Raw genomic sequence first — 16,825 nt, 5'->3', positions numbered from 1 at the left:
TTATCACTTTTATTTCTATTACAAGGAATGTAAACATCCCTTGTAATAGGAATAGGACATGAAAGGTCCTCTTTATCGAGAGATCTGGGGTCTAAAAGACCCCATGTCTATCCTCTAGGCTGGAAATCATGAGATAAAAAAAATAAAAAAAAAACGATCTCAGGCTTTCCATTGTATTTGGTTAAACTAGATGGATCTGTTTTTTTTTTTTTTTTAATGTAACTATGTGAAAACATTGTCATTTGAAACTGTTGCAAATAAACAAATCCCCATTTTATCAGTTAAGCACTTGGATGTACAAGTAAAAGCAATTTAAGATTTAAGAATCCGCCAGCAGTGGAAGTTTACCATAGAGCTGACCAAGGACCAGATGGTCCCTGGTCATTTCTATGACTCTCGGAGGCCAGGCACGACGTTAGACTAAAACAACTTACTGCGCACACGCAAAGCATTCCAACATGGCCGCTAAGCTTTCCAATAGGTTTCCTAATGTGACAGAACACGAAGCAGCGGCGGACATCTTCTTACACCCACGCAAGTCTTGAATTTTACATTTTATTTTAGCAGTAAACTCACCTTATAGACTGAATCGCAGTATTACATTTCTATTATTATTGTATTCTATGTATAGCGAGAAACCTGCAGGCAGAAGGTGGCGATGCCCATTTTGGTACACCCTGCACTGCTCAGTGACAAACTGATTATATCGTGAAATAAGCTATTTTACTCGGTCGTGATGAAATAGTCTATTTCAGTATATAAGGTGAGTTTACTGCTAAAATACCCACTTCAGCCCCAGAAGGATTTGCCCCCTTACCCACTTCTGGACCGGAAGGATTTGCCCCCTTACCCACTTCTGGACCGGAAGGATTTGCCCCCTTAATGACCAGGCCATATTTTGCGATTCGGCACTGCATTATTTAAATGGACAATTGCGCGGTCGTGCGACGCTGTACCCAAATAAAACTGACGTCCTTTTTTCCCCACAAATAGAGCTTTCTTTTGGTGGTATTTGATCACCTGTGCGATTTTTATTTTTTGCGCTATAAACAAAAACAGAGCGACAATTCTGAAAAAAATATATATATTTTTCACATTCTGCTATATGACATTCCCCAAACAAAAAAATGTAAAAATCAAAATTTTTTAACATTTTAGGCCAATTTGTTTTCTGCTACATAATTTTGGTAAAAAAAAAAAAAAAAAAAATCGAATAAGCATATTTTGATTGGATTGCACAAAAGTTATCACATCTACAAACTATGGGAAAGATTTATGTCATTTTTATTGTGTTTTTTTATTTTTTTACTAGTAATGGTGGCGATCTGCGATTTTTAGAGGGACTGCAACATTGCGGCGGACAGATCCGACCCCCGACTGACATTTTTGACACTTTTGGGAGTACCAGTGACATTACTACAGTAATCAGTGCTATAAATATGCACTGTTACTGTAATAATGACTCTGGCAGGGAAGGGGTTAACACTGAGTGATCAAGGCGTTAAATAGGGGAGTGTTTCTAACTGTGGGGGGGGGCGTGGCTTGTGAAATGACCATAGAGACATGTGCTCCTATATAGAAGGATCACATGAGCTCTGTGATCATCCCAGGGAGAAGAATGGTCAGCTGTGTTTACAACATCTGACCGTTCTTCTCTCTTAGCGGGGAGCGATCACGGGTGTCAGGTGGCAATCGGAGCTGCCTGCCCCGTGCATCGAAGTCCCCGCTGCCGAGTGGGGGCAGGAGTGCGCCCTTAGCTGCAGGCATGCAACTGATGTAGAGCTATTTCGTTTCGCGCAGGAGGGCCACACTGCCGCAGTAAATCGGCGGCGGGCGGTCGGGAAAAGGTTAAATGTAAAATTCAAGACTTGCGTGGGTGTAAGAAGATGTCCGCCGCTGCTTCATGTTCTGTCACATTAGGAAAGCTATTGGAATGCATAGCGGCCATGTTGGAACGCATGGTGCATGCGCAGTAAGCTGTTTTCGTCCGAATGTCACTTTCGGTTGCAGAATCTGATAGAACCCTGGGGCTGAACGTGACATCATAACGTCGTGCCTGGCCTCTGAGAGTCATAGAGATGACAAGGGACCATCTGGTCCTTGGTCAGCTCTATGGTAAACTTCCACTGCTGGCAGATTCTTTCTCCAGTTTGCCAATTGCCCAGGTGCACTGGTAGAAGCACCGGAGGGAGACGGGAGGTGGAGGGGGAGACGTCCCCTCCCACCGCCTGTACCAACAATCAAGCAGCTGAACTCCCGCAATAATTGTTTTTACTGTGCAGGAAAAGAATGATATCCGAATGATGCCTGCAGCTGCACCCATCATCCCCATATCTCCACTGAAAGCCCAGGACCTCATATGACGTCCAGCGGTATGAAAGTGGTTATATAAACATCTCCTGATATTTAGGGGTCTATAAGTGCAACGTAAAAGTGGATGCTGCGAGAAGAAACACAAATTGTATTGGGCAATTTGCTGAGCTGGTAGAATGGGTTTCAAATGATTTACAAAATACCACATTTGGCCACTAGTTGGTGCAAATTTCTACGATACTTAGTGCCATCCAATTGCCCAATGCAGTATTTTATGGTTTCAAATCAATGGTTGGTTTAATAAACTTACGTTCTTCGATGTCTACTGTACTCATACGTGTATGAGTATGATCTCAGTTATTCGTGTGAAACCATGTCTGACAGAGGAAACCAAAAGATCAATTAATAGAAAATGAATTGGATGAGTGTGACACGCGTTCATCCAGCCATGACAAATTCCGGACATATTTTAATTACCATACAGTAATGTGGTATTTTTTTTTTTTTTAAATATGTCCATCAGTACAATATGGTCTTATGGCAACTAGATGGGACCAATGATCACAACTATAGGAAATAAAATACTGCTATAGATAAGGTTTGGGAAAATTCACACCACAAACTGTACCCAGCCAAGGAAAGGTAATGTCTCCATTTTTATTTTTCTACTGCTATCAATGGCCAACACGGGACAACACTTCATCCATGTCTTTGGTGATCTCTGATCTCCTTATGAAGTGTTTCTTACATGATGAAGATCAGCCATGGAGTATATCTGAGGTGTATATCAGGGTGTGCTTCTTCCCCACATGTCCAGCAACATTCATATAGAAGACATTTCCCACACTCAAAGCACTAATACACCTTGAAGGTTGTGTGGGATCCCTTATGAACAGGAAGACAGGACTTCAGTGAGGAACATTTCCCTCACTCAGGACAGGAAAGTGGCTTCTCCCCTGTGTGACATCTCTGATGTTTGTAAAGACTGGACTTTTGTGAAAAACATTTCACACACTCAGGACACGCATATGGCTTCTCCCCTGTGTGACATCTCTGATGTCTGTAAAGATTGGACTTGCATGAAAAACATTTCCCACACTCAGGACATGAAAATGGATTCTCCCCCGTGTGAGATCTCTGATGTCTGTGAACATGGCACTTCCGTGAAAAACATTTCCCACACTCAGGACACAAATATGGTTTCTCACCTGTGTGCGACCTTTGATGTCTGTAAAGAGAGGAAAGCTGTGAAAAACGTTTCGGGCACTCAGAACAGGAATATGGCTTCTCCCCTGTATGAGATCTCTGATGCCTGTAAAGATTGGACTTATCTGTAAAACATTTTCCACATTCAGAACAGGAATACGTTTTTTCCCCTGTGTGAGATTTCAGATGTTTGTGAAGATGTGAAGATCCTTTTCTATACTGTGTGATGTCCTCATCTTCTACTTTACAGTCTGGAGAGAAAGTGAGACAATCCTCTGAGGTTTTCCTCATCTCCCGTCCATCTACTAAAATAGAAATATACAGATTATTACTAGACATGAGCAGATTGGTTCCCCTAAACCAGGACTCCGCCCACATCAGGCAGCTTTGTCTCTGAGGATCTTACAATTCCACCCTCAAGGTAACTAGTAAATGGGTCCTCTGATCTCCTACCAGTTCATTTCTTTATTCATGGACCTTAGTCAGAGAGTGAGGAAACAACGAGAGCTGTCTTTTATAGGAGTGACAGTGATGAGGGGATTATAGGACGAGTGTCCCCTCCCCCTCTATCACTCATTGCCATCTTCCCAACACAAGAATTCCCACACTTCCTTATTTAGTCCATTATTTAGTCATGAATACCAGCGTGGCTGAGCCCCCCCAGAGGTCAGAGAGTGAGGATGGGGGGGAGAAAAACCAAGATGAAGACTGGACTGATCCTGAAGACCACCATCATTGGGTTACTGACTCCTCCCTCATTATCACATTATTATGAACATGTAAAAGTCTGTGCTCCAATCAGAACATCAGATATAAAATGTCCAGCTCGTAGAAAAATGGGAGTAACAAAAGAGAATACATATTATGTTTATATATATAGCAGTGGGTAGAGGGCAGAGACCAGAAGTCAGGATTATGAAATGTACAACATATTATATAGGGTACAACATTTAGGAATACTATATATAGTATTAGAATGATGTAATGTACAACAGAGTATATAGTGTAAGGGATAGGACTTCCAATATTCGTATTACGTAATCAGTGGAAGCTTAACTGTTTACATGAGACAAGTTGCAGAGGCCCCACACCACTGCCTCCCATCTCCTGAGACTGCATTCAGTGACTTGGGTCTAAAACTCTACAGACATATCCCTCCACCCGACACAGCCAGCAGACAGAGCAAGTAACACTGGGAGAATTGTTCTGTCAGAGATCTTGATAGATTCAGACATGGGGTAAATGATCCAAGGCACATACCTTAAGTGTCTCGATCTAGTAACACCTATGGTGAAAAATTCACATTCTGCTGCCAGCTGAACCCCAGAATCTCCATAAATCCAGTCTAGATACATAAATTGTGTCTGCAGCACAGAGAAGGAAGATTATCCAAGAGAAATACAGGAATACAGGACGGGGAACACAGCTCAGGAAAGTGACCAGGGGATTACAGGCTGATATCACCCAGTCCTTGCCCTACTCTGGACCAATCAGTGAGCAGTATGGGTGAAGGAATGGATTTAGTGTTAATGACCCACCTGTGCTGATCTCTGTAGGAGTGTCCTCCTCTATAAATGTCCCCATTATTCCATCCTCCTCCATAGACTGCTGATCGACCCTCACATACCTCTCTTCTTCTTCAGTTTTAACCTCAAATTCTATATCGATTGGATCTCCACTCTAAATCATGAAAATGAGAGTGAATATCATTGGTAAAATATAAGCTTGCAAAATCCACACATCTTCTCCATGAGTCCATGTTCTAGATGCTCCGTCCCACAAACCTTGTAACAGAGAGGGATGGTGTGACCTTCCTGTGTGGAATCCCGGGAATACAGAGGACGGGGACATCTCTCTGGTGGGTTCCCATTACTGGATCCATCTGTAGGAAACACACACACTGACTGAATACATTGTTTCTATGTGTTTATCAGATGATGGGGGATCTAGGTGGACCCTCCGTACTGCTCTCTCCTTTACAATAAAGTCTCCTCTTACCCGGTGATGTGAGGGGCGGCTGATTCTCCATCATGACGTCCTTGTAGAGATCCTTGTGTCCTTCTAAATACTCCCACTCCTCCATGGAGAAATAGACAGTGACATCCTGACACCTTATAGGAACCTGACACACACAATGATACAGTCACCATCCAGACACATCCCTTGTCTGTTACTGGATAATGTCCCAGAATTCCCAGCACCGCTCACCTCTCCTGTCAGCAGCTCCATCATCTTCTTGGTGACTTCTAGAATCTTCTGCATGTTGTGTCTCTCAGGTTTTAGGGAGTCACATGGAGGCACTGTGATGCTCATATGATCTCCTGACTTCACAGGAGGAAATCTCTGTATTGGAGAACCAATAGAAATATCATGTTAGAATTCCAGAATCCTCCTCACTTCTGCGGTCAGGTCTGTGTTTTATTAATAGAGATAAGAGTGATGTCATGTGACCTCCCAGAATCCTCCTCACCTCTCCGGTCAGCAGGTAGATGATCTCCAGGGTGAGGTTTAGTATCTTCTCAGTCATGTGACTCCGGTTCTCCTCCATCCTCATTGGTGCCATCATTTGATCTATACAGGTCTCCTTGTAGACGGATAACTTTGGTAAATGAAAGTAAGAGTTATTTGGATGGTATTGGTCACACAGTAATATGATGTGGATGTGAGGGGGGGGTCGTAATAGGAGGGTTGCTGTACATTTAAGAACTACTGCCCCCATGGGAACACATTTAGCCTGGACGGTTTAGTGTTTGCTACATTTTTACAAACCCAGAACCCTGTTGGCCTGCAGGATCAGAAATTCCCTTTTCTCAATTGGGTCTGTTTAACGACTTCTGGACCGGAAGATTTTCCCCCTTAATGACCAGGCCATTTTTTACGATTCAGCACTGCATTACTTTAACTGACAATTGTGCGGTCATGCGACGCTGTATCCAAATAAAATTGTGTGCGGTTTTTATTTTTTGCACAAAAAAAAAAAAAAAAAGCGACAATTCTGGAAAAAAAAACATTTTTTTTTTAATTTGAGCTATAAAACATTCCCAATAAATACGGCCCCCGAACCGTAGGTTCCCCACCCCTGCCCTAAGCCCTACAGACTCCCCTTCCCTCAGAGTCCTACTGAATGTGAACCTTATCAAGGGCCCAGTGCCCTTCAACCCCACTACCCCCTCAGGGGCCCCAAAGTCCTTCAGCCTCAGTACCCCCTCAGCTCCTCTTCTTCCCTCAGAACCTTCAGTATTTCCCTCCCTCTGACACCAATGATGGAAGATATTCTTCATGGCAGGCTGGGGAATGTTTTCTTCCTCCTGACCAGCAATGTAAGGGGCTCTATGCTCCATACTCCTGACCCCTGCACTCCATCATTGTGTTGGCTGCATATTGTAATGATTTCCCATTGGCTGCCTGTGTAGTGTAATAATTGCCCTTTGTAGGCCATGTATGGTCAGGGTGGTCATTGTCTCGTCTATTTATTGTCAGTGCTGTTTGTTTAGAGGAACATATTACTAGAATTTATCTCCAAAATGAGGAGAATGTTCCGGCCCCGTAAGTGAGGAAATTTTCTGATCCTGAAGGGGTTTCTACACTCCACACTATATATGTGTGTATCATCATCCGCTGGAGATAATATAGTTCCCATTAGGGGTAGGGGGATTAGGTATGCTGTGTTTTTTTTTTTTTTTATATATATTTTAATTGTATTTTTTTCTCATTTAACTGTTACCTTGTACTCCTGTAATCTTCATAATTTTCTTCATTTTCCTGAGCGCCGGTTCACATTACCGCGACGCTACTTGCAGGGGCGACCTCCGAGATCGGGGTGCGAGCAGCGCGCCGCGACCTCGGAGCGGCCGCCACGGACTTCATAACATTGAAGTCTATGGCGGTCGCCTCCTGGTCGCCCCAAAGAAGCTCCGGACCCTTTTTCTAGGTCGGAGCGACTTGTGTCACTCCTATTAGAATGGGTCCGCAGCTTCCCTATGGGAGGCGACCTGCAGCGACCTGTGAGGCGACCAGGTCGCCTCACAGGTCGCCCCAGTGTGAACCGGTGTTCCGTGAGAATTACCTACCCCGTGAGAATTACCTACCCCCCGTCACTTCCGGCCAGGAACAGCTGAGCAGCGCAGCAGTGCGCATGCTCACAGGGCCGGATACCTAAAGGGACAACAGAGGAGCAGACTAGTGCGCATGCGCACTAGTATGGAAATAGCACGGTGTACCGTTGAAAAAACCTACCCACGCGGCGGTTAAATAAAACAGCGGGGCTGCAATACGAATCATCTCCGCTCGTGTGCCTGTCACTTCCCTGATCTCGGCAAGTAAATATAAAAGCGGCTGGCGTCTCCGTGATTTATGTTTACATACACCCGCCGCCGCTTTTATATTTAGTTGCCGAGATCAGGGAAGTGACAGGCACACGAGCGGAGATGATTCGTATTGCAGCCCCGCTGTTTTAATGTAAGCGCTGCATTCCATACAGTGCCGTGAACCGGAAGTGACGAGGGGTAGGTTTTTCTCACGGGTAGGTAATTCTCACGGAACACCGGCACTAACTGTTGTTACATGTACCAAGCAATGAGTCAGAAGTAACAAATAGTTCTAAATGTTATTGTTGAAATTGTTAAATTAAAATTCCAATAAAAATTTAAAAGTAAAAAAAATAAAGATGTCACAGTGACTATGGAGGAAGAGGACGGACATGACGGAGGGGGGGGGGTTACTGGGTGTAAATAGAAAATAAGATCTTATTACCTCTTCCTCCCAACTCACCTCTCACCCGGAACTTCTTTTTTTAGATCTGACATCACTTCCTGTCAGTGACTGACATCATTTCCTATCAGTACCTGACATCACTTCCTTTCTGTACCTGACATCGCTTCCTGTCTGTATTCCATACAGACTTCCTGTCCGGGTAGAAGTGAGATCACCACCTTGAGGAACTGCAGCCCCGGGAAACCTCTCATAGTGTGAACACGGCCTTGTTATGTGTATGTACTGTTCATCGATCAGCCCTAACATTATGACCACTGACAGGTAAAGTGAATAGCACTGATTATCTGATTACAATGGCTCCTGAAAGCCGGTGGGATATAATAGGCAGCAAGTGAACATGTCCCTGAAACTGCCTTCAATCAGAAAAAAAAAATGGGCAAATATAATAAGTATGTATAAAATATATATAAGGGTTTGCTTCTTCCCCACATGAGAGCTGTGATGTCCAGCAACATTCATATAGAAGACATTTCCCACACTCAAGGCACTAATACACCTCAAGGGTTGTGTGAGATATCTGATGTACAGGAAGACAGGACTTCAGTGACTAACAATTCCCTCACTCAGGACAGGAAAGTGGCTTCTCCCTTTTGAGATCTCTGATGTTTATAGAGACTGGACTTCTGTGAAAAACATTTCCCGCACTCAGGACAGAAATTTGGCTTCTCTCTGTGCAATGTTCAATGCCTAAAAAGACTGAACGTTTTTGAAAGACATTTCCCACACTCGGGACTGGAATGCTTTTCCCTTGTGTGAGACCTCTGATGTATGACTAACAAGTATTGATTTTTGTATAAAACATTTCCCACAATCACGACAGGAATATGGTTTCTCCTCTGTGTGAGATCTCAGATATACAGAAAGACTGGACTTATTTGAAAAACGTTTTCCGCACTCAGGACAAGAATTTAGCCTTTTCCCTGTGTGAGACCTCTGATGTCTGACAAGCTCTGATTTTTGTAGAAAACATTTTGCACTCAGGACAAGAATATGGATTCTCCCCTGTGTTCAATCTCTGATGATAATAAAGACTGGATTTCTCTGAAAAACATTTCCCGCACTCAGGACAGAAATATGGCTTCTCCCCCGTGTGAGACAAGCTCTGATGTTTGTACAAAACATTTCTCACACTCCGAACAGGAATATGGCTTTTCCCCTGTGCGATACCTCTGACGTGAGATTTATTGGGTGTGACTTAGCGATGGCAGAGTGAGGACGCACCTCGTGGAGCTCTGCACAGGCCGGGACTGGGTTCACCTAACACAGCCTACCGATCAGCTTACCTCTACATGCCCGGTGACCGTAACACCCTGCTGACATCAGGGGAGGCCATCTCCCATTATTTTCTCCGCCAGCAGCTGTTACTCACCCCAGCCCAGCAATCCAAGATGGCGCCGCCACACTCCAGCACTGCAGGCCAGATGGCCAAAAAGGTACAGACTGCTCAGGCTGTCCCCCCCCCCCCCCGGGTGATGACCAACCCCACGGTCACAGGGCAGACTCCTCGGTCATTTCCTCTGATTTCCCTGGGCCGGACTCCCCTCCTGGACCCTTGGAAACTCAGAGACTGGCTGCAGGTCTGCCCACTAAGCAAGACATACAAGAAATGGCAGCCACAATTGTTAATGCTCTCTCTAAGGAGCTGCAGGACATTCGCACACAAGTGGAGTCTGTGAAGGAAAGGGTGGCAGACCTGGAGGAGTCCTCCAATTCCACAGAGGCCAGACTTTCAGCTTTAGAATCAGATCAACAGGCCATGCTGTGGCAGTTTACTGATGTCCTATTGAGACTGGATGACTGTGAAAGCCGCAGCAGGCGCAATAATCTGTGGCTTAAGGGGATCCCTGAAGCTACTATGGGGTCTGATCTGCGCTCCACGGTTATTGCTATCCTTAATCAGCTCCTAGATAAACACTCAACAGAGGTACTAGAATTAGACCATGTCCACAGGGTCCAGCGTGCCCGCACGCCCTGGAGGAAGCAGCGCGTCTCTGGCTTGGCTCCCCCACCCGTGATGTCCTCTGCAGAGTCCATTTTTTTACCATTAAGGAGGAGATCCTGCGCCAGGCTTGGACTAAGTGCCCCATGGACTTTGACGGGGCATCTATCCATGTTTACATTCCCGCATTTTTTGTAGGTCATGCCGCAGCAGGGAGACCTCCTCAGTTAGCCCCCCCAATCTCTCCTTTACTTTATTCACAGAGGCCGTACACTGTTGGACTACAGCAAGTATCTGGCTCAGGGTAGACTGAGGATTCCCCTCCTGCATGTCCTCCACAGCATCTGGCTTCATATCATCAGGGGAAACATAAGGAGGAGGCTCTGTATCTGTGCCAGTGTCCATATTCAGTAGTGCTCCGCTCCCCTCCTCCCCACCGTCCTGGGCACTGGTCACTTGGGCATATGTAAGCTTCTGGGCGTAATACAGCATATCTTTTGGGCCATCCTTACGAGCCTTCTTGCTGGCCTTGCCACCCTGCTCTCTCACCCAGTGGTGTATTTAGGTTTTGTGCTGCCCTAGGCCTGACTAAACTTGTGCACCCCCTAATTTAAAAAACATACCGGCAGTTAGCAGTGTGAGCGTTTTATGGGTGTGCCAGACTAATTTGCCTCCTGGACCCTGCCCTCTGGCCCAATTCACCCCATAAGACTGGCACTATACTAACAGTGTAGCGCAGGCCGGCGGGGACCCTTTCCGTTCAGCTGTTTTTTTTTTTTCAGTGCGGGGTGCAGCTTTTTTGCTGCCCCCCTGCAAAGTGCCGCCCTAGGCCTGGGCGTGGCGGCCTAGGCCAAGATACAGCATTTCTCTCACCATCTCTGCACCGTGCGGCGTCCCCTTCTGCGTCCCCTTCTGCGCGGCGCCATGTTGGGCCTCCGAGGCTGCCCCATCCTACCTGCCTTTCTGGGTCATCATGGCTCGTAGCGCAGGGAGAGTGAACAGCGGTGGTCACAAGCGGATCGGGAACAGGAGGAAGAATCGGTGAGAGGGTAAGATGCGGGAGCTCCGTGCAGCGTGTCCGCTCACATGCCCTGCTCGGCCACGCCCAGTTTTTTCTATTTCTATCCCTATCAGTGTTCATCAGTGAAGGAGAAGAAAAAAAAATTTTTTTGCAAAATTTTAAAACAGAAACTAACCTCCTCCTGGCATGTGGCCATTACATTCTGAGTCTGCAGCTCAATTCATCAAGGCAATCCTGCCCCTCTGGACTACATTGCCCATAATTCCTTACACTGTTTGTCATACTTCATCCAGGAGGGAGGGGAAGGGGGAGGGAGGAACACTGTGCTCTGCTCTCTCCAGTCTCCCTATTGCACTGAACAGAGAGAGATGGGAGGAGGTAGCAGAAGTAGGAGGAGAACAGCGAGATGCTGAGAGAGGGTGGACATGTCACAGGGCGGGATCGCTCTGACAGATGCAGAGGAGTGTGTCTCACACTTCGAGACTGACAGCGCCCCAGCCCACAAATCACAAACTATTTCATCCCTCCCTCCTGCTCGACAGGTGCACTGGCTCCACTTTTACAGGGTTGTCTGAAAAAGGAGCGGAGCTCGGCATATCGGCCCTGCCCATCCCCGACATCAACGCTTAGATTTGACAGCTCCACTCACTGTAAGTGCAGCTGTAGGCCCCCCTTGCCCACCAATCGCTTCCTGTGCTTTATAATTCTTCACATTGCTCAATGTCCTGCTACTAGCTAGGGGGCTGTCAGCAATAGGCATGAGCGCTGCCCCTGAATCCGGGGACAGAACCGGGGAATGATTAGGTCCGGGGACAGTGTCCTCAATCCGGGGACTGTCTCCGGAAACCGGGGACGTCTGGTCACCTTACCCTTCCTCCCCCAACTTTCATTTCCCTTCCCATTCCCACCTCTGGGTTTGGCCCTGGGGTGAAGGGACGAACTGACTCTGACCACTCTTATTTTCTTGGTTTGCATGGTAGCTGTGGGCAGTGCTGGTCTCCATGCAGTTGCCTATTTTTAAGTGTGTTCCCTCAGTCACTACCTCTTCTTTTTTGTGCCAGGGCAACCCCCCCCCGTTTGGGGGCGCCCTCTTCCCCCCTCCCTGTCCGGTCATGGGGCGCTCTGCTTGCCTGCTCTTGCGTCCCTTTGGGCTGCAGGGAGCGCTGACTGTACCTGGAGCTATGGTGCCCGGTGTCCATGGCGGGTGGGGTGGGGACCCTGTGCCCCCTCCTGGGTTTGTCGCGGAGTCAGCTGGGGAGTAGCGTTCATATCACCTCATGGGGGTGATCTGCCTACCTCTTTTTTTTGTTTTTACTCCTCTACTTGAGTCTTGTTTGCCAAAATGTTTATTATGATATGAGGTGTTCCTCTGTTCTGCTGTTCTTGGCTTGCTGCATCTCCGTTCTTCGCGTCTTATCTTTCTGCCACCCCCCTGATAGGGCGGTTTCCCTGCCTGGTTGTTTTGTTTTAACACCCAGCTAGGGACCCTTTTCGCTCGATTGCTACTAGAATTCTCCCTTTCTTTTCTCCCTCCTGTCTCTTTCCCTCGTTTCTTTCTTCCTTCTACTCCTGTCCCCCTCTCTCTTGCCTTGGGGCTGGGTCTCTGCACTGCTGGGCTCCCCTGGTCAGCCCCTCCTTCCCCTCTCCCTGTCCTTTGCTGTTTCCCGCCCCCTCTGTGACTTGCTTACCAATGGGTGTGTTGAAGATCACCTACCTCAACGCGAGGGACCTAAATATCCCAGAAAAGCCTTCTCGCCTTCTGGCCGATTTACGCAGATCTAAAACACAAGTCGTTTTCCAACAGGAAACACATTTGTCCCCAGGCTTTCCAATAGAGATTATCTGTTGGTGTACCACAGCTTCTTGCCTATCTCAAAAGCTAAAGGCGTTAGCATCCTTATTGCTAAGTCCGTCCCATGGACTCTGGGTGCTGTGCGGCCAGATACGCAGGGTCGGTTTCTCCTTCTTAAGGGGCGGATTATGGATGTGCAGGTCACTCTTGCCAATGTTTACTTTCCCAATTCTGGACATTCTCAGTTTTTGTGGTACCTGCTCCCAATCCTATTGGAATTTACGGAGGGACTGCTAATTTTTTGGGGGGACATTAATTTTGTGACGGACCCTCAGTTGGACGTTTCTAGGGGCTCCTCCCATCTTTCCTATGCTTGTCTGAGGGGGCTGAAGTCTGAGTTAGCACTCCTTCATCTCACTGACCCCTGGAGAATGTTGCATCCCCAAGATCGTGACTATGCTTATTTTTCTCAGGTACATCAGACCAACTCTCGCCTAGACTACCTCTTGCTACCGCACAGGGATCTTCCCCAGATGCTGTCTGTCCAGATTGACGCTAAATACCTCTCAGACCACGCCCCGATACATCTGTCTGTCCGCCTTGACCCGTCTCACCTGAACCCCCCCTCCTTGGCCAGGGCTGCTGTTAAAAATCATGGGGCACCATGCAGCCCACCGGGTGGGGCCACCCCCAACCCCACCCTCGACCCAATCCCACCCCAAAAGCCGAGGGGGGGGGGACATATGGTGTAACAGCTGTGGAAGTGATCGGGCGGCTTCAGAGCTGCTCGTATCACTTCCACATGAATTCTGACACTTTGCTTTACAAATATGCAGTACACACACTCCTGGCTGCTGACACTTTTACAAGCGTCAGGCGTTTTTTTTTCTGGCAAAAGCCTGCTGCCAGGAGGAGGAGCGTTTTTAACCATTTCTGGACCGGAAGATTTTCCCCCTAATGACCAGGTAATTTTTTTGCGATTCGGCACTGCGTTACTTTAAAATAAAATATCGCGGTCGTGCGACGCTGTACCCAAAAAAAAGGATGTCCTTTTTTTCCCATAAATAGAGCTTTCTTTTGGTGGTATTTGATCACCTGTGTGATTTTTATTTTTTGCGCTATAAACAAAAAAAGCGACAATTTTGAAAAAAAAAAAAAAAACAATATTTTTCACATTCTGCTATATAACATTCCTCAAAAAAAGCGAAAATCAAATTTTTTCATAATTTTAGGCAAATTTGTATTCTGCTACATATTTTTGGTTAAAAAAATCCCAATAAGCGTATTTTGATTGGTTTACACAAAAGTTATCGCGTCTACAAACTAGGGGAAAAATGTATGTCATTTTTATTTATTTATTTATTTTTACTAGTAATGGTGGTGATGTACGATTTTTAGCGGGACTGCGACATTGCGGCGGACAGATCGGACCCCTATCTGACCCCTTTTGGGGGGACCTGTGACATTACTATAGTAATCAGCGCTAAAAATATGCACTTTCACTGTAATAATGACACTGGCAGGGAAGGGGTTAATCCAGAGGCAATCAAAGGGTTAAAGTGGAGTTCCACCCAATTTTTTAACTTTGCACCTTCCGTTAGATTAAAAGATCCTGAAAAGAATTGGATAGTTATTATTTTATTTTTTTTGTTGTTTCACTTACCTTATTTTTTTTAAAAATGAACTTACCTTCCTTCCTCTTCCTCCTCCTGTGGCCGCGGCCCCCGACGTCACTTCCTCCTTGCATTGACTCCTGGGAGATGAGCGTCATCGATCCCAGGAGTCAATGCGCCTGCACCGGTGTCCCTCGTAACTTCCGGTGCAGGCGCGTCATTCCCTGCTGAACAGCTTCTGGGCATGCGCAGAAGCTGTTCAGGGATGAAGCGCCTGCCCTGGCATTCTGGGACTCCGACATCATGGAAGAGGAAACAAAGAGGGACGCTCCAGCTTCAGCTGCCCACACTGGAGATGGCAGCGATGGACAAGACATTTTCAAGGTAAGTATTTCTTCTTACAGGTAAGCTAAACAGGGGACAGGTCAGAGGCTATCATTGCTTAAATGCACTAGCCCTGAGTGTCCGGGGGTATTTTCTAACTGTGGGGGTGGGGGCTTGTAAAATCAATACAGAGACCTGTGATTCTAAATAGGAGGAACACAGGAGCTCTGCATTGATTACTGAGAGAACAATGGTCTTCTGTGTTTACAACAGGAGACCGCTGTTCTCTCTTCACGGGGAGCGATCGCGGGTGCCTGGCGGCAATCGCGGCCCTGAGGATCGGCTTTTCTGCTGGTGAGTGGGCGCGCGCCCCAGGATTGCTCCCACGGACCACCATGCAGAGATTCATGGGAACCTGCTGACCTGCCGCCATATAACTGCTGCGGCTGGTCGGCAAGTGGTTAAAACATCCTAAGGTCCTATAGCAGAAGGATAATCATTCACACAGCACAGCCAGGTGCTCTATGACTCTGTCAGAGTGTGTCACCAGGCTGTTAGGTGTGACTTTGCTGTGGCTGTACCATAGGTGTGCACAGCCTATAGCATTAGGGTGTGCACCCCAAAACTCAAACATATACTGTATGCGTGTGTGTGCATGTGTGTAAATATACTGAGGGTGGCCGTAGAGCAGTGGATGGTGTCATAAGGGCAGAGATTGGTGTTACAATTTTATTATTTTTTATAATTGTATTACTTTTTTTAAGCAGAAAGGGACTTTTTTTGTATTTGGTGAAATATCAGGGGTCTAAACAGGGGAAATACGCACCACACAGTGTGATTAGGGTGTGCCCAGGCACACCTGGCATACCCTGTACGCACGCCTATGGGCCAGGGGCGTAACTACAGGGGTTGCAGGGGCTGCAATTGCAACCGGGTCCCATGCTCCAGGGGGCCTGTGCGGCTCCCCTGTATACCTGGATAGGAGGGGCGGCGGGGGCAGCATGTAGAGAAATCACTGTCTTCCAGTATCCTCCTGTAGCTGCAGGAGGAAAATGTAGGAGATTGGTTCCTCTGTATGCTGCCCCCACCACTCCTCCTATCCATTTCACTTGTGTTCTGGGCCCCTGTGTGCTCCCCTGGTCCCCCCCCCCCCCACTGTCGGCTTCCTCCCTCCCCTTTCCTGCCAGCTGCTGCAGGGGATGCGTCACAATAGAGAACCAGGAAGGGGTCGGTAAGTATGTAATTTACCAGCTCCTTCCTTTTCTGTATGGACAGAGTCATAGTCAGTGACATTGTGAAAAAATAAAATAAAATGATAAAAAATAATACAATTAAAATACCAAAAAATAAAAACTGCTGACACCAGTGGGTGAACTTCCAAGATCGCAAAGGTGACACTTGCAACCGGGCCCTGGCATTCCACCGCCGCGGGGAGGCCCCAAGATGGCAGGAAGGGGGCCCATTGCAGAACTTGTGAAAGGCTCCCGCTGCGGGACTGTAATAAAGGGCCCCGCAACGAGAGTAAAGGGCCCCAGGATCAGTGGGAGGAGCTTGAAGTTAAGGACCCCGGCTAGAGGTCCAGGGGGCCCTTTATGGTTTCTTGCACCTGCGCCCTGAAGGTTCTACTTACGCCTCTGCTATGGGCTGTACTGTGTTGCAATCTGTAACACACAGGACACCCATAAATGAACAAAGTCAGCACTCAACAGCCAGGTGACACACTTTGACAGAACCATAGAGCACCCGCTGTGCTGTGTGAATGATTGTCCTTCTGCTGAAGATTATGAGGCACTGTGAGGATTTGGATGATGCTACTAAGATTAGAATGTGTAATAAGTGTAATA

At 46.9% G+C, this 16,825-nt stretch overlaps 4 protein-coding genes and 1 pseudogene across 5 annotated transcripts in view; 1 reads left to right on the top strand and 4 right to left on the bottom strand.

Moving 5' to 3' along the window:
* Positions 1–6,238, bottom strand: part of LOC309550012 (gastrula zinc finger protein XlCGF66.1-like) — a 28,989-nt pseudogene extending 22,751 nt beyond the window's left edge. Inside the window, exon 1 of the transcript XR_014226171.1 lies at positions 5,990–6,238. The product of XR_014226171.1 is annotated as a gastrula zinc finger protein XlCGF66.1-like (transcript). The remainder of the gene's footprint in view (positions 1–5,989) is intronic.
* Positions 1–16,825, bottom strand: part of LOC309550685 (uncharacterized protein) — a 903,485-nt gene that overhangs the window by 86,935 nt on the left and 799,725 nt on the right. The gene's annotated exons all lie outside the window — the stretch shown is intronic.
* The window catches only part of LOC309550716 (uncharacterized protein), a 286,486-nt gene that overhangs the window by 181,027 nt on the left and 88,634 nt on the right, over positions 1–16,825 (top strand). The window lies entirely within an intron of this gene.
* The window catches only part of LOC309550010 (uncharacterized protein), a 64,529-nt gene continuing 50,693 nt past the window's right edge, over positions 2,990–16,825 (bottom strand). Inside the window, exon 6 of the mRNA XM_082250483.1 lies at positions 2,990–3,159. The gene's annotated coding sequence lies outside the window, so the exon portion shown is untranslated. The remainder of the gene's footprint in view (positions 3,160–16,825) is intronic.
* LOC309550014 (uncharacterized protein) lies at positions 3,154–5,278 on the bottom strand (the record flags this gene model as incomplete). Its single annotated transcript, XM_082250486.1, has 2 exons — positions 3,154–3,761; positions 5,260–5,278. The coding sequence occupies 2 exons, from the start codon at positions 5,276–5,278 to the stop codon at positions 3,241–3,243; spliced, it is 540 nt and encodes a 179-aa protein (XP_082106612.1). The 3' UTR covers positions 3,154–3,240.

Source organism: Pelophylax lessonae, assembly GCF_965119305.1.
Source record: "Pelophylax lessonae genome assembly, chromosome: 3".
Classification (NCBI taxonomy): domain Eukaryota; kingdom Metazoa; phylum Chordata; class Amphibia; order Anura; family Ranidae; genus Pelophylax; species Pelophylax lessonae.
This window is presented reverse-complemented; position numbering and strand designations above follow the sequence as displayed.